The sequence below is a fragment of the Terrapene carolina genome, unplaced genomic scaffold (assembly GCF_002925995.2).
Source record: "Terrapene carolina triunguis isolate 2854851 unplaced genomic scaffold, T_m_triunguis-2.0 Scaffold53, whole genome shotgun sequence".
Lineage (NCBI taxonomy): Eukaryota > Metazoa > Chordata > Testudines > Emydidae > Terrapene > Terrapene triunguis.
Genome location: NW_020664404.1, coordinates 9,421,047 through 9,443,515, shown reverse-complemented (window position 1 = coordinate 9,443,515; position 22,469 = coordinate 9,421,047). Strand labels below are relative to the sequence as shown.

The 22,469-nt window shown below is 52.9% G+C and overlaps 1 protein-coding gene across 1 annotated transcript; it reads right to left on the bottom strand.

Annotated features, from left to right (window-relative positions):
- Window positions 1-6,258: 6,258 nt before the first annotated feature.
- DOK2 (docking protein 2) lies at window positions 6,259-21,905 on the bottom strand. Its single transcript, XM_024217710.3, has 5 exons — window positions 21,843-21,905; window positions 16,530-16,826; window positions 15,927-16,023; window positions 8,671-8,852; window positions 6,259-7,555 (listed from the first exon to the last, which is right to left on the bottom strand). The coding sequence occupies exons 1-5, from the start codon at window positions 21,903-21,905 to the stop codon at window positions 6,611-6,613; spliced, it is 1,584 nt and encodes a 527-aa protein (XP_024073478.1). The 3' UTR covers window positions 6,259-6,610.
- Window positions 21,906-22,469: the final 564 nt, after the last annotated feature.

Genomic DNA, 22,469 nt, shown 5'->3' with positions numbered 1-22,469 from the left:
CATCTGATGAAGTGGGTTCTAGCCCACGAAGGCTTATGCCCAAATAAATTTGGTAGTCTCTAAGGTGCCACAGGGACTCCTCATTGTTTATATTGTGTTAACTATACCAGTAGAGCTAAAATGGGACATGTGAAGAGAGTTGTATCAGTCGAAAGGGGGTTTCTAGCGATATAGTTGTTCCTGTATGGGGAGGGGGATAACTATCCCACATTAGGGCTAGTACCAATATAATTATATTGGTAAAAAATATATATATCACACCCCTACCTAACATAGTTATACTGGTATAATTTTAAAGTGTAGACCAGGTCTTAATCTTTCTGTGCCTTGCTTCCACGTCTGTCAATGGAGATAATAATCTTTCCTTTGTCCCTCCCTTTGTCTGTCTTGTCTACTTAAACTCTAAGGGCCAGATCCTCAAAGGTATTTAGATGTCTAGCTCCCACTGATTTCAATGGGAACGAGGCACCTAAATACCTCTGAGGATCTGGGCCCCAGCTCCCCGGGAAGGGACTGTCTCTTACAATCTTCGTGTTCAGCCCCGGCAGAATGGGACCCGAATCTCAGCTGAGGCTTCCATGTGCTGCTGCCACACAACCAGTGACGAAGGCTGAATCCCCTTTGCCAGCTCCAGGGCAATCCCAGTTCAGATTATTTTCCCTGACATGAATGGCTTCTGGCTACGGCTCTAGTCGGAGATGAGATTAGAGACAGACCGTGAAGCAAACCCAAGCACGTTACTGCTCCTTTAATTGGTTAAAAACAAAAGCCACCCCAAAAAAAATTTTTTTTCAATTTGAATTTAAAGAAAAAAAATTGTTTTCCCTAAAGCCTCTTGAAGTTGTGGCACTTGGACGGAAGCAGGGTCTCCTGCTGCGCTGCTCATACACCTGTGAAGCAAGCCACTAAAATAACCATGACAATAAAGCAGAGGGTTTCATTTATAATTCAGAGGCAGCTGGAAAGTGGTTTAAAAAAAACTGGCTGAGACAGTAAAAATTGTGTCTCTTTATGCGAATGCGCTTGCAACAAGAGGTCTCCATGTAACGAGCGTGACCTTCAGCAGAACGAGCTATCCCCAGCCGCCATCCCGGGCCCCACTGGAGGCCTCTGCTCATGAGAACAGACCCATTTCCAACCAGCATGTTAAAAATACTCTGCTGTGATCTCTCGGGGCCTGACCCAAAAAGCCCTTGAAGCCAAAGGGGAAAAAAAGACAAAGTCAATGAAGCAATGCTGATTTACACCAACTGAGGATGGGGCCTCTAATGCAGAGGTAGTGTGGCTCAATGGCTAGGACTGGTAATTCAGAAAGCCTGGCTCATATCCCTCACTTTGCCACTGACCTGCTGCATGACCTTGGGCCAGTCACTTGAACCAAGATCCTCAAAGGTATTTAGGCACTTAACTCCTGCTGATTTCAGTGGGAGTTAGCTGCCTAACTACCTCTGTGGGTCTGGGCCATCCTGTCTCTCTGCTTTTATTTCCTCCTCCTTTATTATCCTTTTGTCTGTTTAGATTGCAAGCTCTTCATGGACTGGTTCTTGCTATGTGTATGTACAGCATCTAGCACAATGGAGCCCTGATCCCAGCTGGGGCCTCTGGGCGCGACTGGAATAGAAAGAATAACAGTGGGAGTCTTTCAATAGACTTTGGCTCAAACAGGCCCTTAGTCAAATGATATAAAAAGCTAATGTTGTTTGCAGTGGTGTTGTAGCCATGTTGGTCCCAGGAAATGAGAGAGACAAGGTAGGTGAGGTAATATCTTCTCCAGACCTGCAGAAGAGCTCTGGGTAAGCTCAAAAGTTTGTCCCTTCCACCGGCAGAAGTTGGTCCAATAAAAGATATTACCTCCCCCACCTTGTCTCTTTCATACAAGCTTTTGTTGTCCGTAGCCTCTGTTTGCCAGAAGCTGGGAATGGGCGACAGGGGATGGATCACTTGATGATTACCTGTTCTGTTCATTCCCTCTGGGGCACCTGGCATTGGCCACTGTCAGCAGACAGGATACTGGGCTGGATGGACATTTGGTCTGACCCAGTATGGCCGCTCTTATGTTCTAAGTCTTTCTGGGCTGGGCTAAGCATTGACTAAGGTAAGGAGATGAGAAAGAGCTGTAGGGTAGAAATACCCCAGAGGGAGAGGAGTTATTTAGGGCTGGGGTGGGGAGGAAGGAGAATGTTATTAGGGGCCATGGGAGAGGGAAAAGTTAGACTGACTATCCAGGAAAACCTCTTGCCCGTGAGATCAGTTGTGATAATTGAGCCTACAAATGTGCACTAATTGTGAACTCAGTGGGTGAGAAGTGAATGAAAGTTCATGAAATGTCACAACAACCTCGAGTGACAAATGTTGGTGGGGAAAGTTGCAAAGCGAGACAGAGTGAATTAGTCCAAACAAAAAGGCCTCCTATATATAATTCAAGGACAGGGTTGCTCAGATCATCCCTGGTAAACGAGAACTGCGGGAGACCGAAAATCAGTTAACCAAAATCAGTGTGTTGGAAATGAGACCTATTGGTGGTGGACAAAATAATGAGCGGATGGGCTGTTCCACCCACCATTCCCTTCTGGGGTTCTTAAACTTTGGGGGGGATTCAGAACAGCAGATGGAGGCTACTGCTACACTGGGTGAAGGGGAAGGAGCGAGCTTCACCATCATGGCTGCTACCCTCACTGTCTCCTGGGACCCTGCACCTTCTTCATCCTCATCCTGAGAGATGTCCTAACCAGGCTAGAGAGAGGGAGCCAGATGACATCTCCACCTCCACTAGCTCCAGCTAAAACCTGAGCACCACTTGGGAGGACTGGACACTTATTATCGCCTTCGATACCAACTAAAAGATTGTCAAATGACAAGATTGTTTAGATTGTTAAAATGAAAGCCTGATTCATTTCAAATGCTTTCACTCTTTTTCCTTCTTTTCTACATCTTTAATAAAAGATTGATGTGATGCTTAATGGTATGTTTGCCAGGGTGCTAAGCAGGCTGAGGTCTCTCTATACTGAACTCTAAACCTTGTTTAAAACTGGTTAATGTTGGGCAGTGACTGGGTTATGTTAACACCTTTGGCTCTTTGAGCCCATATATTCCACCTAAATTAAGACAACAGATCTCTCAGGCTGTGGGGTCTTCTTCACAGGGAAGGCACTTAAAGCTAGAACATACTGTAGTGGTCACAGGGAGATGGATTGGGTGATCATTCTATCTAACCTATACTAGGTATTTCTAAAGGCCTCTAAATGCCACTTGGATAGGCAGGTCTTAATGGTCTCTCCCTTTGCTGACCTGACAGTGAAATGATGAGCACTCTTGATGTCAATGGCTCTGAACTGGTTTACACCAGCTGAGGATCTGGCCTCACTAATGTAATGGTTGGATTTGTTCCCATAGAACACTGGAGCCCCACTTTAACCCAAGAGAGAGAGTGACCCTGTGGACTGAGAGGTGGGAACTCCTGCCTTTGAAGGCTCTGCCCCGAGTCAGTGTCTGACCATGGGCAAGCCACGGCGCATCTCTGTGCCTCAGTTTCCCCCATCAGCAGAATGGAGATAATAAAACTGACCTAGGTCCCAGATGGTTGAGGATGAATTAGTTAAGGTGTATGCAATGTAAAGTGTTACACACATGCTGAATACCATTTGTGCATTTTTCTAACAGGATCTGTAAACTGCACAAGAGCTGGGCTCCCCAGATGCCTGTCCCCTCTGGCCTGCAGCCAGCCAGGCTGAAGCACATCACAGATCCTTGGAAAGAGAAGGTTTGGCTGAATAATGGATCATAACAGACAAACAAACCAAAACTTTACTAGGAAAAAAACAAAAAGAAAATTGCAGAGGATCAGAGAACAAACTGGGGGGGAAAGCTGAGTTAAAAACACAAACAATGGAGTGTAAATAGGAAGGCAGATGTCCCCTGGGAACACACAATTCAATCAGCTCTGAGTGCTGTTGACTTCAAAACCATTGTTTTGTCATTAATTTATTGGGGGGAGGTGGAGGCAGCAACTGTGCTTAGCTCAGAAGGGGTGCAGATGGGAGCTTAAAGTAGTGGGCTGGAGAGGGGTCTGGGGGTCAGGACTCCAGGGTTCTATTTCCACTTTGGGGAGGAGAGATTGAGGTCTAGTGGTTAGAGCAGGGAGAGTCTGGGAGGTAGAACTCCTAGGTTCCATTTCCAGCTCCGAGAGCAAAGTGTTATCATGGGGTCAGAGCTTCCAAGTCAGTTATGAAACATCACTCATCAGCAATGTTTCTTTAACTCTGTGATTGCTGGTACACACCCAGCTCCCAATAAAAATGGGCATGTGAGTGCTCTACAGACAGACCACATGCTCCAGTGTGAGGGAGCTGTGGGTGGAAGGCTCCAATAAGGCTGGGGAGCTTTTCTGTTGACGCCCCCTGTTCACAGGTGTTAGAAACCTGCACAATCCTGCTGGGTCATGGTGCCAGGCACACCTTGTTACCTCCACCAGTGTATAGGAGGGTGGGTGGGACCTTCTGCTCAGAGCAAACCAGGGGTAGATGCAGGGACCCATAGGACTAGCTGGGCTTGAGGGGACATCTGTGTGCAAGGTTTATGTTGGGTTGCAATTTGAGATCGCCAGAAAGCCAAACCCTGGGAGTGGGCATGTCTGACCTTAGCCAGGGTGTGAGGTCTCTGTCTGGCTGCTTGGCGTTGGCAAGGGAGTTGGGGTCGAGATGCTGCTTCTCAGGTGGAGCTTTTGAGGAAAAAACAGCAGTGTCTGGGCACATTCCTGCTCCCTTTCTGTTTGTTTCCCGGCACGCTCCCATTCTCTTGCTCTCTTCTGGTCCCCCTCCCACAGGGCCTTAAACTAGACGAGGTTTTCACTCCTCAATCCTACCTTTGTCTCTATCACCGTTTTCCCATACTGATCAGCCCGTTATGGAGACGGGGTCAGACCCGGAGCTCCAGCCTGCAGTAGGCCATCCCCACCGGCCCACATCCAGGGCCTTGGGTCGCACCTGCACTGAGCTGCATTGGCTGCTGACCACTAATGCTCTTCTCACCCACGGACCCAGCACCATTGACCGATGCTGCCCTTTTAAAGGGAACAGAAATATCCATTCCAATCAGGTTTCACGGATTTTCCCCCCTTCCTCCTTTCTTTTCTCCTGTATGTGCTTTTTCAGAACCTCATGTTTAATCATGTTATCTGAAACCCTGCTGCAGAGGCAGTTTCAGCCCGGTTCCCCTTCCCAATGGCGCTAGAGACCTGGGCTGAGCATCGTACCATGGGCCAACACTGCCCTCCAGTGGGAGAGAGGCAGGCTGGCTGCCCATATGCTGCCAGCTCAGAAATAAACCTACAGTTTAGATGCTCCTGGGCCGAGGTGGGTTGAAGACGGCGGGATTAGCGCCAAAGCCCGGGCAGGTTTGCTTTGCCTGGCTCTCCCCTTTCAGAGGCAGTGATACAGTCTGATTTGGGGATGCACCCTCCAGGGAGAGGGGCAGTGGGAATGCACCCCCTGGGGCAGCTGGCTATCCGGTGCACAGTTGTAATGTCACAGATGAATTATGCCTGGCACCACCTGGGCCAATGACTCGCCAGAGTGGCCCTATTGCTGCCAACGCATCTGCCCCCTCCCCAGCTGTCAGTGAACAGGTAGAGTTGGCCTGGCTGGCCCGCTTCACCTGAGTCAGGGTCCCAACCAAGCTGCCTGCCTGTGTCCATGGCACACGTGAGATGTGCTATTGAAATTGCTCCACAGAGACCAATATCACACCTGCCCCTCTCCAGCATGGCCAGTGTCACCTGTGGGCTATCCTGCCCGAACCAGTGTCTCAGCTTGATGTCCCACTTCTTCGGCCACCTGAATCTCCTGCTCGGCCCTAAGCTTTCATCTCCTCCCGTGAGCTCACTAGGACGCAGCACAGGTCACAGGAAGATGGGATGAGGTGTGCTGGGGAAGGAAGGTTCATAGATTCGCAAGGGCCCCTTAGATCATCCTTGAACTCTGTAATACCACAGGCGGTTACATTTCCCCCAGTTATCCCTGCATTGATCCCCGTAACTCGTGTTGGACTAGAGCATAACTTCCAGAACGGCATCCAGTCTGGATTTGACGACATGAAGAAACAAAGGATCCACCACCGGTAATGCTGGACCAGAGAAACAGATGTAATGGGGAAAGAAGCCGCAGGCCACTCCAGCAGCCGGTTTAAATGCCGTTTTTAATAGAGATGCCCAGGAATATCTTCTAGGGAGGGGAGAGTAACCCAGACCCTTTGGGACAGCATTATTAGTACTCTGTATATTAACTGCCATCACCATGCTGAGTGCCGTACACACTATACAGCAATGCATGACCCTGCCCTAAATCTATACAGTCTAGGCTAAGGGAGAGGGCACTTGGATTCTATCGTTCCCCCCTGCTGGACAGCCAGGCCCGAACAGGCTTTCAGTCACTAGTGAGATGAGTTTGACAGACTCAGCTTTCACTGTAAGGGACGGCTGAAGAGCAAAGGCTCTTGGAAATGTCCACTCCGGCCATCTCCAGGGCTAGAGAGATGGCACAACCCGGGGTCAAGTGGAATGGCCGCACAGAAAGTCCTTTCTCTTATTCTCTCTCCTCTTCCCTCTCCTCCCTTTTTACTGCACATTCTTCTTTTTGTTCATGAACCTTAGGGCCACATTGTCGTATTCGGTTTCCCCAATCCAGTCTCCCCCTTTCCCGGCGAGCGGGTGCAGGGTGGGCACGGCCATCTTGGGCACAGAGTAGTCATCCCGCTGGGGGTTGTAGGGGTACTCGTGACCCACTGGGTCCTCTGCAGTGGCCTGCAGCTTCCAGGCCTCCCCTTTGACCTCCTCGGGCTCATCGTACACAGTGTGGGCAGACAGGCCCTCAGGCTCATCATAAATGTGCTCTGGCTTGGTCTGAGTGGGTGGCTGGCTCCGCTTCCTCACGCCCGCTTCATCTATGCTGTCATACAGCGGGTACGGGACATCTGGCTCCTCAAAGCCGCAGAGAAAGCTGCCAAACTCTGTGGCCATCAGGGACTTGGCGATGGTGTCGAAGGGCACGGCATATTCGGACTCAGGTACCTCTTTTGCCTGAGCCACCACCTTCCTCGCCTGCTGCAGGGTCTTGGCTCTGCCCTGCGGGGGCAGCCGTAGGGAGTCACGTGGCTCCGCGTAGGGCAACTCAGAGTCAGCAGGGGAGATGAAGCTGCTTGTGGGCTCCCCGGACAGGGGGAAGCTGTTGGTGGGCTTCACTGATTTGCCTTTGGCTGGCTTCCCCTCCAAGCTAGACTCCAGGGAGAGGCATTTGGTGCTGGCCATGTGGTGCAGCAGGGACCCCCCAGTTGAGACCCTCTCCTCACCATCCCTGGCTCGGCTCACGGTCCTCACAGGAACAGGAACCCTGAGGGCATCGTCAGCAGGGCCAACCCACCGCGGCTCATCTGCCCCAAGGCCCCTCTGCACGTTGATGGCTGACTCAATGACCTGGAAGATCTCATTGCCCTGTGTGGTCTCAAACTCAAAGTTGCCTTCTCCAGAGGCGCATCTTCGACCAGCTTCGAAGGAGAAGGTCACCTGGCAGGGGTGCAAAGCCAAGCAGGGTCATATCCCCAGCACTGTGTGGGTACAGCAGCCCCTGCCACATTGAGGATAACAACATACTACAGCTGCTAACTAACTCTCCTTGCTCTCAAGTGCGAAAGGCCTGTGCTAGGGATCGAAGGCTCTAGGATCAAACCCAGCTGATGACTCAGACTGAGAGCTGTTATACCTACTCCCCCCATGGATAATTTTCTCACCTAGCTATCTGATGTGTTTGTTCCCAAGAAAACTCTCCTTGCCTGCCTTGATGTGACCTATGCAAGAGGGACAAGGATGTCCTGACCCAAAAGGGGGCTCAGTCTCCCTGCAGGAGCTCTGGCTTGTGCAAGGGGGATGTCACAGCTACTCCAGTCCCTGCCTCCCCCAGCAGGATAGTGCACATGTGCATATCTTGGAGAAGCTCACAAACTACCCTAGTTTTTGCAGGGTGCTGGCTGTGGGGGGAGCTTCCAGCTCCCAGGAGGTGAGGCTCTAGTGAGCAGGGCAGTAGCACTGGCTGTGGGAAGTGCTCACCTCCCAGCTACTGGCAGATGGGGCTGCAGCAAATGGCATGCGAGTGCCAGCTGACAGCTACTCCAGGCAGGGCCGGCTTTAGGCCAATTCCACCAATTCCCCCGAATCGGGCCCCGCGCCTAAGAGGGCCCCGCGCCCAGTGGCAGGGCCGCCCAGAGTGGGGGGCAAGTGGCAGAGAATCCCTTCCCTGGCTAGAGGCGCCTTTTTAATTTTTACTCACCCGGCGGCGCTCCGGGTCTTTGGCGGCACTTTGGCGGCGGGTCCTTCAGTGCCGCCAAAGACCCAGAGTGAGTGAAGGACCCGCCGCCAAAGACTAGGAGCACGGCCCGGTGAGTACAAGCCCCACGTGTTTTTTTACGTTTTTTTTTTTTTAGTCATCCCTGTCGGGGCCCCGTCGAAACTGTTCGAATCGGGCCCCGCACTTCCTAAAGCTGGCCCTGACTCCAGGCCCAGCCTTTCTGACAGGAGGAGGCTTGACTTTTAACAGACTTCCTGCTTAGCTTCCTGATCTGATAGCCCCCATCCCCACCCTGCACCTCAGAGGAGCTGTTCCCTCCCTCTGGGTCTGCGGTTACCTTATCCCGTCCAAATCTCCGCAGGAACTTATAAGGCCAGGTATAAAGCACGTCCCCCGTCTGCAGGTCCTGAAGCTCCAGGGCCTCATTCTCAGCTCGGAGGATGAAGCTGCCCCAGAGGCGGCAGCGCTCAGTGGCTTCCGTGGCCCTCGCGGTCACTTGGAACTCCTTAGTGGCCGCAGCTGCAAAGGAACACGTGCTAGAGGTGATCCTGCCGGCCACGCTGCAGCTCACAGCCCTTCCGCGCGGCACCTCGTGAATTTTGCATGAATACATGAGCTCCCCAGGTCTCCCTCACGCTGTCAGCCCTGCTGCTGGGAGCCTGCGGCTCAACAGCACGTACCCCGGCCTGTCGTCTGCTAATGTAGCAACGCAGAGATGGGGGGAGTGCAGTTACCACCAGGCCTGGCTGTGTCCTACATAACCAGTGTGGAGTAGGACATGCCACAGACAGTGCAGCTGGGCGCTCAGCCTGAGAGGGAACTAGTACGGCCCAAGTCCATATGGGCCAGTGGCACCATCATACCATGGTTAGACTGGGGATGATGGCATGTGGCACAGTAGGTGGCTTACCCCACACGGGGTGGGGGGCAGGCAAAAGGCTAAAGATCAGGGAATCTCCAGCCTTCTTGAGAGCTGATGGGTATTAGCGAGGTGCTGCCAGGAGTTGCCCTCAGACTCAGGGAGGCTTTGGGGCCAATTCCTCTTCCTCTGACTCATCCCTGGCACTCCTCAAAACACTCCTAAAAGGCAAATGCTTTTCCCTTGGGATGCACAGCAGAAATGTCCCAGAAACATCCCCCCTCCCCAGGAGAGGGAGCAGAGAACCCCCAAAGCCCCTGGATTCCCCTGCAAGAGCTTCACACACAGAGTCACATGTGCGCTCCCCGTCCCAGACACAGACTCATGGTCGCACACAGACAGACACACATATGCAGACAGCCTCTCTCGCACACAAACCCACTTCCTCCATTTCAAGCCGCCCAAGCTGAACGCTACAGTATGCTCGCCTATCATCTCCCCGCAGTTTGCTTTCCTAGCAGCACAGTTCTGCCCCGTGGCTGTGGATTGGAGACAGCACTGGCATTTCAGTGGGAGATCACCTGACTCGATTCCTGATCTCCTGTAGCACCCAGGACCCTGGGATGTTGGTAAAGGGCTTTCCAAGAGCCCTTTGTTAAGAGATTCACAGTGCATCAGTGAGGGGATGTGCCCCCAGTCGGAGAAGCAGGCCTGCTATCTCTGAACTCCTCCATGCAGCACGCCCACGGACGTAAATTCCCCTCTCTGCCCCCTGCTGCACCCTCCTCCCCCGGCCCCCGCAGTGTGACACAGCTGGCACAATGCAAGGTGAACTTTCCTCGAGATGAGCCCACCACATCCTTCCTGTTCCTGCCAGGACTCCCTCAGCTCAGTGAGTGGGGCCAAGAGATGCAAATGCTCCCGCTGCCACGCCACATCCCCCTCCTGCTCAGCGCAGGTGCTGTAACGACCACGAGGCCTCACCGGGGCCCTCGTGTCCCCCAGCTCTGCCGGAAGCGGAACATGGAGCATGTCACGTCAGCCGCCTGAAAGGGCCATGGAGCTGGGATCTGCAAGGGCTGTGCCCAGCCCTGCGCTCACCGAGAGCTTCCGGCAGCCACCGTGGGAGCCAAACTCTGATCCAAACGCACCTCAGATTCACACTGTGCTTTCAGCCACGCGACGCAGGCACATGGATGGCAGACTTCCAAAAAGCCCGCGGTGCTGTGATAAGGGGTGCGGGTGACTCAGGAAAGGACGCTCTCTCTGAGTCAGTGCCCTATGCCCTCGTGTGATGATGGGGGCTCTTCCCTTGGAGTCAGTGCTGACACCATTACCCCAGGAGGATGTGGGGGGGGGGAGAGGAGGAGCTGTCCGAGCTGTCTGGACTGCACTCATCACCTGAGCATGGGATCTGTTAGAGAGGAGGGGGCTGATTCTCGCCTCCCCCTGGCGCTTTGTGCCTTTGTTCACAGCTGGGCACAGTGTTGCCAATCTGGAATACTCCACTCACGCCAGAGCTCACGTTTGGCACTCACTTTGCCCAAGTGTAAATGACTCCACCAGGTGAAAGGCAGAGGAGAGGCAAACCCATCCCCCATCTTCCAGAGGTACACAAACCCCAGGTCCTGAGCCCAGGGCACTTCCCCCAAGAACAGGGATGTTCTAACCCAGTGTCCTGTCCAAATTCCAGCTTGGCCAATTACATCCTCGGTCTCCCTGCTGTTGAGATGAGTTCCTGTCTGCATCCTGTAAAACTTGCCCATACCGGTATTGCCCTGGCCTCTTCTTTTGTCATTCAGTGTTGCACGCATTCTAAAGCAATATGCATTTCCTCACCTTTTGGGGGCGAAGCCAGACTTTGAGGCACCTGCTCCCCTACTTGGTGTAAACTTTGCTTGTGCCAATCAGAAACGAACTCAAACAGGTTTTGGGCCCCGTCCCCTATGACACTTCTATGATGTCATAGTTGGTACTTTATGGGCTGCCTGCCATGTGCAGGCAGGGAGAGGAGAAAGAAAAACGAATCCTGTGTATCCTGTGTACACCCGTAACCGAGCCTGATCACCTCGAAGCCTCTCTCTCAGCTCACGTGTTTCAAACAGAGTTTCTACGTTTGCCGGTCGTTATGCGTTGGTTTGTATTTGTAAGTATCAGTTATTACTAATTGCTGCATCTTTGTTTATAAATATTGTTAGTAGATATTTTAGTCATTGTGTGTTTTAAGTTTCATTAACTCTATTAGCTAATCAAACGCTGCTCCCTTACCCCTTGTAATTATCCCCAATAAAACTTTAAATTGATTAATTTTAGTTGTGTGTGTGTGTGTGTGTGTCTGCAGTTTGCAGCGTGACCCATACTCTCCTTGCATCCCTTACCAATATAGTCTATTGCCACGTGCAGCCTGGTAAATAACAGGCCTGCATTTTCTTTCGCCCCTGCGTGCCCGTGGCAATCTTCACCTGCGTGCTCCCTGCAGTTTCAACTGGATCCTGCTTCTTCTCCCCTTCCTGTCCTAAGCTGCCTGGTAGGGTTCCTGGGCCTCTATTTACCAGCTGCCAGGTTGCACCCTGGAGGCAGCAGCATTACAGAGGAGAGTCAAGCGGTTCTTAGGTGGTCGGTTTGCAAAGAGCTTGTGAGGGAAAACCATAGGCATGGTATTTATTCTTATTACGAGGCCAGCTCCCCGCTGAGAATGCAGGTCAGCCTCTCCCCAGAGCCATGCCGGATGCCGGCAGCCTTGGGACACGACTTGCACCCCCACTCCATGTTAAACAGCCCTCTGTAGCCAGGGCACGGTCCTGACAGCTGCATGCAAAAGCAGCCCGGCAGGCAGCAGATCTCCCCCGCCGCCCTGCCAAACCAGCAAGACCATTCCCACTTCCCTAGCACCTCACTGGATTTCAGCTCAAGGCAGGCCTGTCTCCTGCAGTAGTCTGCCAAGTGCTATGTAGCCCAGCACAATCTCCCTGTGGCTTATCTGCTCCCTGCAACGTGCCCCTTGGCCCTCTCTGAGAAAGGGAGGTGAGTGTGCTGCCTTCTCACCAGCTGATAGCATAGCAGATCAGCACCCTCCAACTGCAGGGACAGGCTACCCCATTCTCCTTTAGAGGGTGGATAAAAAAAAGTGACTCACCATCTGAAGAAGCCTGAGACAAACACAGGCTGGAGATGAGACCAAGGGAGAGGTGCAGGCTGGATCAAGACATTGGGCCAGACTCACCCCTGGATTTACATCTATCATGGATTTGGCCCTTTGCTCTCAATTCTCTGCCAATGCTGCTGTTTAATCCTGCAGACAAAAGGCGTGTGTGTGTGTGTGTGTGAGTGAGAAAAAGAGAGAGAGAGTGACTGCGCCTGCTCACACGTGTGTGCATGCATGTGAGTGTGCCCATGCAAGTGAGTTTGTGTGTGCGTTTGCATGTGAGAGCCCCCAGGTATATATTTCCAGGTGGGAAGGTGTGCAAATGTGCAAATGTGTGCATACACACGAGCATGTGAGTTAGCAAGTGTGCTTGGCATGCCTGTTCTCAAGACAGGAGCAATGCCCTGGAGTGGGGGTGATTTTCCTTTGCCAGCCCATCCTACGGGTTCCTGTAAGGCAGGGACCATGCTCTGGGAGGATTAATCTCTGCTTCTTTCCCAGCAGCCCGTGGGCCCTTCCACTTCCCTGAAAGGGTCCCAGGTCCATTGCTCAGGCTGCCTTTGACCTGAAGAGGTTGCTACGTTGATGATCGAGCAGGATGTTTGCAACAGGCCAACGTCTGCGGGTCGGTTGGTAAACTGAGCCCGAGCCAAGTGTGTGTGACACTCTTACTGTGTTTGTGGACACCAGCTGTGTCGGCTCCCCACATGCCTTCCTAGCAGCACTCAGGAGGCGGCAAGACACAGAGATGGAGGCAGAGGGAGAAAGTGCCCCTTCTGGCCCCTGCATTTCAACCCTTTCCCTATATAAACATTCAGAACACTTGGCCCTCAGACAGGCCCTTTCCTCTGAGGATCCGCGAGCTGTGTGCAGTGCTGACTCAGTCACGTTACCCTCATTGCACAAATGGGGAAAGTGAGGCACAGAGAAGTGACTGATCCAAGGTCACCCTGCAAGTCAGCGGCATAGCCAGAGCCTCAATTTCCCTTTCCACGTGGCTGCCGGTGCCGGCTGCCTCACTCCCCCATCCCACGCTCCTCTCCCTTCACTCAAATCACCCAGCCCAGCTGCGCTACTTGGCATGCAGGGTTGATAGCCTGTTCCCGTGGCATCGTGGGAGTGGGCGCATGGGCTCTGTGCCTTCAGTCACTCCTCAACCCAGGAGTGCAGGGTTGAGGGGCTCTCATGGGAAATGGTGCAAGACCGACAAGGGTTCTAAGCACTCTGGACAGTTGCGAGCGGCCGGTTATCAGCGCGAGGCACAGTTCTACCAAACCACAAAGCAGGAAGTGCAGGAGGGCTATTTATGAAGCTGATTTTCCATTACACTTCTTGCAAAGAGCAGGGCTGAGCTGTTGTTGCAGCCATGTTCCGATTCAAAATTAGCAGCGTCGCTTAAGTGGCGTATGGGCTAAGGCTCCAGGTTTAATCTTTAACACAATGGGCTCCTGGTCTGTGACTAGGGCTCCTAGGCACTAAGGCAACGCAAATAATAATAGCCAAGTTATACCGACAAGGGCCTCCTCTGAGCACACCATTATATTCCCTTCCTTCCTACTTGGGTACAGTGCAGCGCGCCAGTGAGACTGGGATGGTGGGCCAGATGGTGGGATTCCTCCTTCCCGATGTCTGTAGCTGCCTTTCCTCTATCTGTCAGGGCTCGGCTTTGCACACAAGTTCAGCATCATCCCTTTAGTTAAACCAGTGCAATTTTGTGGCCTGGGAAAACTCCTTTTGCTCTCCGACTCCTGGCGGCTCGTGGCTCAGAGTGGCTGGGACCCACCACCCTGCATGCAATCTGGTACACGAGGGCAAAGTGGGTGTGAGCATCTGCTACTCTGACTGGGTACGACCAGACCTCCAGCTGGCAGAGAAGATGAAGTCAATGGGACTGTGCTGACTTAAACTAGATGAGGTTCTGTCGCCATGGCCTGAGACGCGCTAGCAAGAACTGTGTTCAGAAACAGTGATCAGGAAAAACGACGTGTGCTAATGGGTCTCCAGCACCATTGCTGCTAAAACAATTCAGACGCAGTCTCCCTGGCCTGGGTAAATCCCGGGACTGTGCTCTGAGAACCATGCTACAGATTCTCTGAACATGGTTGTAATGTGGCTTCGAATGTGGACACAACCCTGATGCGCTGCAACTAGGTCTGCAACAGTTTCAGGTGCGTTCCCAGTTTGCTGAAGGGCACTTGGACCCAGAGGCTGGCTGCAGGCTTCTGGTTTCTAATGAAGTCACGTTCCCCCACGTGAAGAGTGTCACAAGCAAAAGCTTGATGCCCAAGGGAAGGGGGTGAAGTAGGAGGCAGAAACAGGTTAGGAGACCCCAGAGAACAAGGGTCCCCCAAGAGACCAAACATGTCACAGGGAGTGAGACTTGGGAAGCATTGTTATATTCAGCCTCATCATTATGTCGATTTGCCGCTTTGTTACGAGTCAGTGGCATGTTGGTGGTAACGTGAATGAGGTGATTGCTGATGGTCCCTGGATCTCTAGGCTGCTGGTTCTAGCCCCCATTAGGTCAGCTACCCAAGTAGCAGGAAGTTGTTACTCCCTGATTGCTGGTCAGTAGTGGAGTCTACTTAGAAATGGGACCTGGTGGGTTTGAAAGGCAAAATGCTCCAACGTGTGCACTGGGGGGCAGGTCTGGATGCCGATAGCCTGGGAACTGAGGGGTTAATGTGGAGCAATGCAATTGAGTCTGGCAGTATGCGGGGGAGAGCAAGGAACAAAGGGGCATGCGGCAGCCAAGCTGGGGCTGGTGGCAAGAGATAAGGGGCTGATCCAAAGCTCACAGAAATCAATGAGACTCTTTCTATTGACTTCAATGGGCTTTGGCTCAAGTCCCCAGGGCTCTGGGATATTAAGCTCCCGCCTGTGCGTGTGAGTGTCCCCCAAAGTAAGTACAGGGCTGGCAGGCAAAGGAGAGGGCATATCTCTGTTTGCAGAGAGCAAGAGCCTACATTTCCCAGCAGCCCCCGCAAGAGCTAGGGAGAGGTCTGCTCCTCTGTAAGCGCCCAGCAGGGCTCAGGGATCGCGGCTGAGTCATACTTGACTGTGGTTTCTGGTTCCGCCAGGGCAAGGTGTTATTACTCCATCACCCTCCCGCTGCCCCCCCCCCCTCCTCGCTTCCTCTCAGAAAGAAGAAAGCAAAACCACTTGAATCGCTCTGCTGGGGGCTTCTTCTCTGCTGTGCCCTGCCTCTGCCCCTGCTGTGTCCACTCCGCTCATCCGGCTGGCTGGCTGGCTTTCGCCACACATCGCCTGTCTCTCTACGGACATACATATTCATCCTAATACCCACCCCACACCATGCACATCCAACTATCAGTCTATTCGATTTCTTTCTCTCTCACACACACACACACACATGCCCAAAACTGCATCTATTTACCTGCATGTTCACAGTGGCTCCATCCATGGCTCTAGATATCTCATCTCCTAGCCTGTGAGTTCTATGGAGGTGAACACACAAGTCCAGTCTCCAGTGCCTGCTGACCCAACACCTTCCACCAGAACTAGATGCACTTCAAACGCACATGCACGCACGCACATGCAGAGCCAGGCTCTCTCATTCCCACCCTACCTTTGGCCCTGGAGCTGTACAGGGAGTTCTCCTCCATGGATAGCGAGACCGGGTGGCTGTCCTTGCCCACTGCTGCCTTCCGTTCATCCCTGCTCCTCTGGAACCCGCAGGGAAGAGAAATGGGTGAGTGTGGGGCAGCCCAAGTCCAGCCACGCTGATTTGGGCCCATGTGGTGTCTCCTCCCCAGCACTGAGATCCAGATGCCAGAGCTGATAGAGAGGGCGTCCCCCTTCCTGCAACCTCATCTCCCAGTGCCTGGGGCTCTTTGTTGAACTGCCAAGGCTCCTCCCGCTCCCCAGACCAACAGGGGCTTGGAGACCCTGTGAAGGACACAGGCGACACCAGAGCTGGCCTGAGAGAGCACCCTGAGGACTCTGAGCAACACTTCAGTGTAGGCCAAAGCTCAGTACTAATGAGCAAAGCTGGGCCATCCATTCTCCCTGGCACCCTCCAACACCCACCTCCATGGAAACCCCAGCTCTTGGAGTCCCCCACCCCCTGAACACCCCCCTCCAGATCCTTGGCATCCCCCCCACTCCTAAGGACCCCTCCATACGCCCGCATCACTCCCCACCACCACAGGGAGCACGCCGCCACTCTTACCGCGAAGGCCAGATCGCAGAGGGTGAGGACCCAGTTGGCCACCTCGGTGCTTTCAGCTGCCAGCAAGTAGCGCTTGTCCGTGGTCTCCAGGATGAAGGGGACAGTCTCCTTGGGGCTGCTGGTGTCCCCATTAGCCTGAGCCACATGCACACAGTTACTCAACTTGATGAGCTTCTTGCCACTTTCAGCCTTCTTGGGCTTCTCGGAAGTGGGAGGCCCGGAGCCCTCGAAGAGCTCCAGGTGGGCGCAGGAGCAGGCACTCTCCCGGTACAGCACTGCCCAGAACTTCCTCCATTTCTGACCCGGGGGAAGGAAGCAAAAGGAACAGAAACATGCGGGTATTAGTCAGCTCTGCCTTTGGGTTCCTAGGAAGTTTTGCTTCTGACTCTCATGCACTAGCCCAAGGCTGCAATGTCTGGGCTGTAAATGGCCTCCCGGGGACAGCTGGTTTGTTTTACATGGAAAACTAAAGCTATTCCCACGTCTTCATGGCAAAAAACAGTTGTGTTTTTACATCAAGACAGACCTAGAGCCATGGACTATTTTCACTGCAATAAGAGGTGTGTTTGCATTGCTAGCTAGCTCGATGCAAACCCTAGGGGAAACAAGCCACCCGCAGTTTTTACCTTGGTGTAACTGGTGGAGTTTAACCATATATCAACATACCTGGGTTTAAGCTCACCTAGCTCCATCGCAGTAAAAACTGCAGTGCCTTCTCTCCACTAGGGTTTATCAAAGCAAACACACCTCTTATTGCAGGGATGACACGGTCCTTGTCTCCACCCTGGAGTGCTGTTTTAAAAAGGGCCATGAGGGTAACAATTTCAAAAGCACCTGTGCCTTAGGAGTCCAAGTTCCATTGCAAGTCAACAGGATTTGGGCTCCTAAGTCACTTAGATGCAGATCCTCAAAGGCATTTAGATACTTAACTCCCATTCTGTGCCTTAGAGGCATCTGAAAATTTTCCCTTAAGTGTTCACTTTTAATTGGCTCCTGTAAACATCCCCGACAACCCACAAAGACACTGAGACTCTGGGTGCATCTACACTGCTCGTGGCAGCGAGCCTCTCAGCCCCGGTTGACAGATTTGGGCTTGCGCGGCTCACACTATCACATTAAAAATACCTAGGTCGAGGCTGCAGAGGTCTGAAACCTAGAGAGGAGGGTTGGCAGCAGAGCCCAAGCTCCAGCCCCAGCTGCAACTTCAAACCGCTGTCTCCTGTCTTCACAGCTAATTTTAGCACTGAAGCACAAGCCCTGCGCGCCTGAGTCTGTTGACCCAGGCTTGGGGGCTTGCTTCTGTGGGTGGCTGCTGGCTGTGTAGAGGTAACCTCAAAGGGCTGGTCTAAGCACATACACGCTGGACAAGAAACACCAACATTGGTTTTCATTCAGATCTTTCATTATGTTGGTACAGGTTACGTTAGCTTGAAGGGCCAGAGACTCCACAAAGTCTGCTAGAGACTTCACTAGTGCTCTTGATTTTATGTGGAAGGAGCTCAGATACTGCAGTGATGGGCAGCAGGATAAAATCCTTAGATAGATAGATAGATAGATAGATAGATAGATAGATAGATAGATGGGGTGTGTGGAGATTAGATAGATAGAGGGGGGGATGTATGGGGATAGATAGATACATACATAGATAGATAGATAGATAGATAGATAGATAGATAGATACTCTTAACCTGGACTCAGAATGGCTATCTATGTGTACATGCCCTGAAATGGCTCTGTCAGAAATACTGTTGCCAAGTTGACCAGCTGAACTGCTGCCAAGACAGCAATTTCGCCCTGCAAATGACGTCTTTGTGGCAGTTTTCTCACTTAGGGCCCAGTTGATGCCTAAGTGCATGATCTAAAGGATCCTGAAGTGAAATGGACTCTTGCCATTGACTACCATGGGCTTTGGATCAGGCCCTAGATTGTTTCCGATTCTGTAAAAACAGGAAGATGTCACTGCATCAGGGACATTTGCGTCACGTTTTTGAAGCTAGCTCAACAACCAGAACAGCTGGAGACTTCCTTTGTGTTACAAAATGAACGTTTAGATTCTGGAGAATAAGTAGGCCGAAGGAAATAGGGTCCAGTTTACCTCCCCACTGTGCACCAGCTGAATCAAAGCCCTCACTTTAACTGAGGAGAACCTGACCTTTCTGTGTGCATGGCTCAGTCTAGAGTGGTGCGAAGGACAATCTGCAACGTGCATATGCGGTGCACCAAACAGCTTCCCCATCTGCCTGCGTTGATCTCCACAGTGTCGCCACAGGCTGTTTGCTTGGGTTAAACTTTCATGAGGGAACAGCTGCCACAGGTCAAGGATGATGGTTATCTGGTATCCTGCCTGCTCTGCTCTAATGTGTTACAACACCGCACCCATCTTCCTTGGGAGGGGAGGGCAGGGGAGGGGAGGGGAGTCCAGGATGCTCTGTCTAGCCCAGCCTTGGCGGTGGGGGGTGTTTCACTGGGTGGGCGGAGAGCTATTGACAGTGACAGAAATAGCAAGGGTTGCAAACATTCATTTGGTTATCTGCTAAGAAGATATGCTCCATCTATGCTCGTGGCCTGTTAGCCAGGCTCTCGCACACAGATCACACACGCGGCACTGACATTTGCAGACGGGGGGTGGGGGTTACTATTCAATTTCACGTGTACGACTAGTGCTGGTGATTGGAATCTGCTGCTTAGCCACGAAACTGAAGCCACAGCCAGGCAACCTTCCCCACCCTGGCCTAGAGCTGTTGCCAATTTTGGCTGGACGTATTCCTGGAGGTTTCATCACATGACATAATCTTTAATTAAAGATTCATCTTTAATTTCTGGAGACAGTCCTGGAGGGCTGGCAACCCTAGGGAGCCACTTGGAAATAGCAGAGGAACTCCAGCCCCCCTTTAGGCTGTCCACCCCCAGAGGGCTAGTCAGTACCATGCTTGGTTTGTGCAATGCAGACTCTTGAGGGCAGGGATCTGGACTGATATCCTCCCTCTCTGGTGCCCACAGGCCGCACACAGAAATGCCTTTTGGTTACCACCAGCACTGGCTACGTTGATCAGCTGACCAACAGGAGAAAGAGCCTGTTTCTGTGTCCTCCCGTCTCTAAATGTGGTGCAGGGGCCTAACTCCCTTCTCCTTCATGCTGGGGTAAATCAGGAGTCACTCCGTAGTTACACCAGTGCAAGAGAAAGGGGAATCTGAGGTTTCTAACTGTGCTGCAAAGGAGCTTTTCCAAAGAAAAGGTCTGGGGGAAACAATCACCTCTCACTGTTCATTGTGGGCTAGACACTCAGCTGGTGTTAGTCAGTGAAGCCCAGGGAGCTTAGGCCAACTGACACCCATTGATGATCTGAGCCCAGGGCCGGTTCCAGGCAGCAGCGCAGCAAACAGGTGCCTGGGGCGGCCAACGGAGGGGGGCGGCACGTCCGGCTCTTCGGCGGCAATTCGGCGGTGGGTCCCTCAGTCCCTCTCGGAAGATCGGACCTGCCGCCGACTTGCCGCCGAAGAATGAAGCAGCGGTGGTACAGCTGCTGCCGAAGTGCTGCCAATCACAGCTTTTTTTTTTTTTTTTTGCTGCTTGGGGCGGCAAAAACGCTGGAGCCGACCCTGTCTGGCCCTATGTCTTTCTTTGAAAGCTAGACCTGGGTCCAGGAGCCAACGCCTGCACCCGGTTCTGAACTTCCCAGAGTCTAGGGGGCTGTTGGACCCAGGAGTCCAGTTAGGGTCCATCTCTATTAACAGTGCACCTCCTGCATCCCAGGGCTCATGCCCAGGTATCTAAGGGTACATCTACCCTGCAATAAAAGACTGTGGCACGGCTGCAGCTGGCCCGGGTCAGCAGACTCAGGCTGCAGGGCTCAGACTTCAGAGCTACAAAATTGCAGTATAGAGGTTCCTGTGAGACCCCATGGGGGGTAGGGTCTCAGACCTTGGGCTCCAGCCCAAGCGTGTACACTGCTTTTAGCCCCACAAGTCCAAGTCAGCTGACCCCAGCTCTGAGACTCAGTGCAGTGCGGGGTTTTACGGCAGTGTGGAGATATCTTTGGGGGTCTCATTGTGAGTTTCCCCTGACCGCTCAGCTCCCACAGGATATGGCAGGCAGTGCTCTGGGGTTTGAACTCCCATTTTGGTCTGGCTGCAGCATTTCCAGAGGAACCTTTCCACGAACTAGTATGCGCTGCAAGCAGGTGAAAGCTAGCTGTGCAGACTTCTACTTTCAGGGGAGCTCTTTGCAACCTGAGCCCGGCCCGGATCCTTGCAACCGGATCATCTTGAGACCTGCCCAGAAACTGGGCAGGAAGTACGAAAGCTCCTAAAATGCTGCAAAGAAGCAGGGGAACAGAGCCAGGGTGGGGGAGAGCTGGGGGCGCCCCTGCAGCACAGCAGGCGGGTGTGAGCACGGATGCTGAGCACAGGGGAGGTCCTGTGACACCGTAGATCAGAACTGAGCTGAGGAAACAGGGGTCTCCTGCAACGCAGGAGCAAGCGGGGAGCGGGGGAGCTCCTGCTGCAGTTGCAAAACAGTGGTGTTGTTTTTTTAAAGCCCAGCCCATGTTTATGCCAATCACTGTCAGGCCCCTGGCAAGTTGCCTGTGTCAGTGCCATGAAGACAAATCCCTGCTGCTCTCCTCTTCCCCTTCCCCAGCGTAGATTGTCCCCGTCTCTGTACTGTGAGTCTCAGGCCCTATATGTCTTGAGCCGAGGGACAACGAAAGCCAGAGACCTCAGCTTCTGCCTACGCCAGGGCTCTCGTTTGAAGGGATGTGACTCATTCCTGGGAGTCACCGGGCATGATGAGGGCTTCCTACAAGAGGGAGGAAGATCTGGTGAGCTGCAGCTTGTGCCCAGTTGAGTCACCAAGGCAGAAGACGGGTAGCAGGAGGGGGGGTGCTGGACAGGGCACGTCGCAGTAGGATCAATGGGGTGAAACTGGGCAAGGGACTGTTTAGGCAGAACATCCAGGGGGTTCTTAATGGGGCGGAGAGTGTGAAGCGGGGACTTGTCTCCCCAGAGAGGCCCATACATGGGGCATTTAAACCCCTAGGAAACCCGTGTGGCTCTGTGACCCTACTGCCGTTCGCAGCCCGGGTAGAGCACAGCGACAGGGCCCTGCCAGGGATGAGGGGCCAGCCCTGCAAACTGTCCCGCTTTGCAATAAGGCAAGATGGCGAACTAGGGGCACAGAGGCAGGCACTGTCTGAGTCCAGGATGGAGGAAGCCCAGGCCCCAGGCAGGGCATGGGAGTCCCCAGTCAAGAGCAGCTAGAGGCTTCCGGAACTAGCCTCCAGCCCCGGCGGAGATGCCCAAGTCGGTCCTTACCTTCCCGAAGGTTTGCTGCTGCTGGAGGTACAATAATCCCTGTTTTACAACCATCTCGTCCATCTTCTAGCAAGGAGCATCCTCTCACTCTGTCACACGCACTTTCCTGTCCCAGCCCTCCCCTCTATCTCTCTCGATCTTTCACACCTCCCACCTCTGACCCATGCTTAGCACCTCTTGGTCACCTGGCCCACGCCACTTCTAGCTCCGGCTCCCTACCCTTCAGTTTAACTCATTCCCTCCCCAGACACCTTCCTGCTTCTGCCTTCAGGGCTGGGTTTGCTCCCGATCTCACTTCATGAGCATGTGACGTGTGGCCGGGTTTTTTTTTTTTTTTCCCTAAACATATACGTTTCACACTTCAGCTTCCTGTATTTGCGATCTTACCAAAAAGGGCAGCTACAGACGCTGTTGTTGAGTGCTGCTATGTCCACAGACAGACTGCATACTAACACACTGACATACATTCAGACTGTACATGCAAACACAGAGATACACACACTGACACACAGAAGCTGTATGCACTGACAGAGACACACAGACACTGACACACTGAGACTGTCCGCACTGACAGCCAGAGACACACAGACACTGACACACTGAGGCTGTACGCAGTCACACACAGAG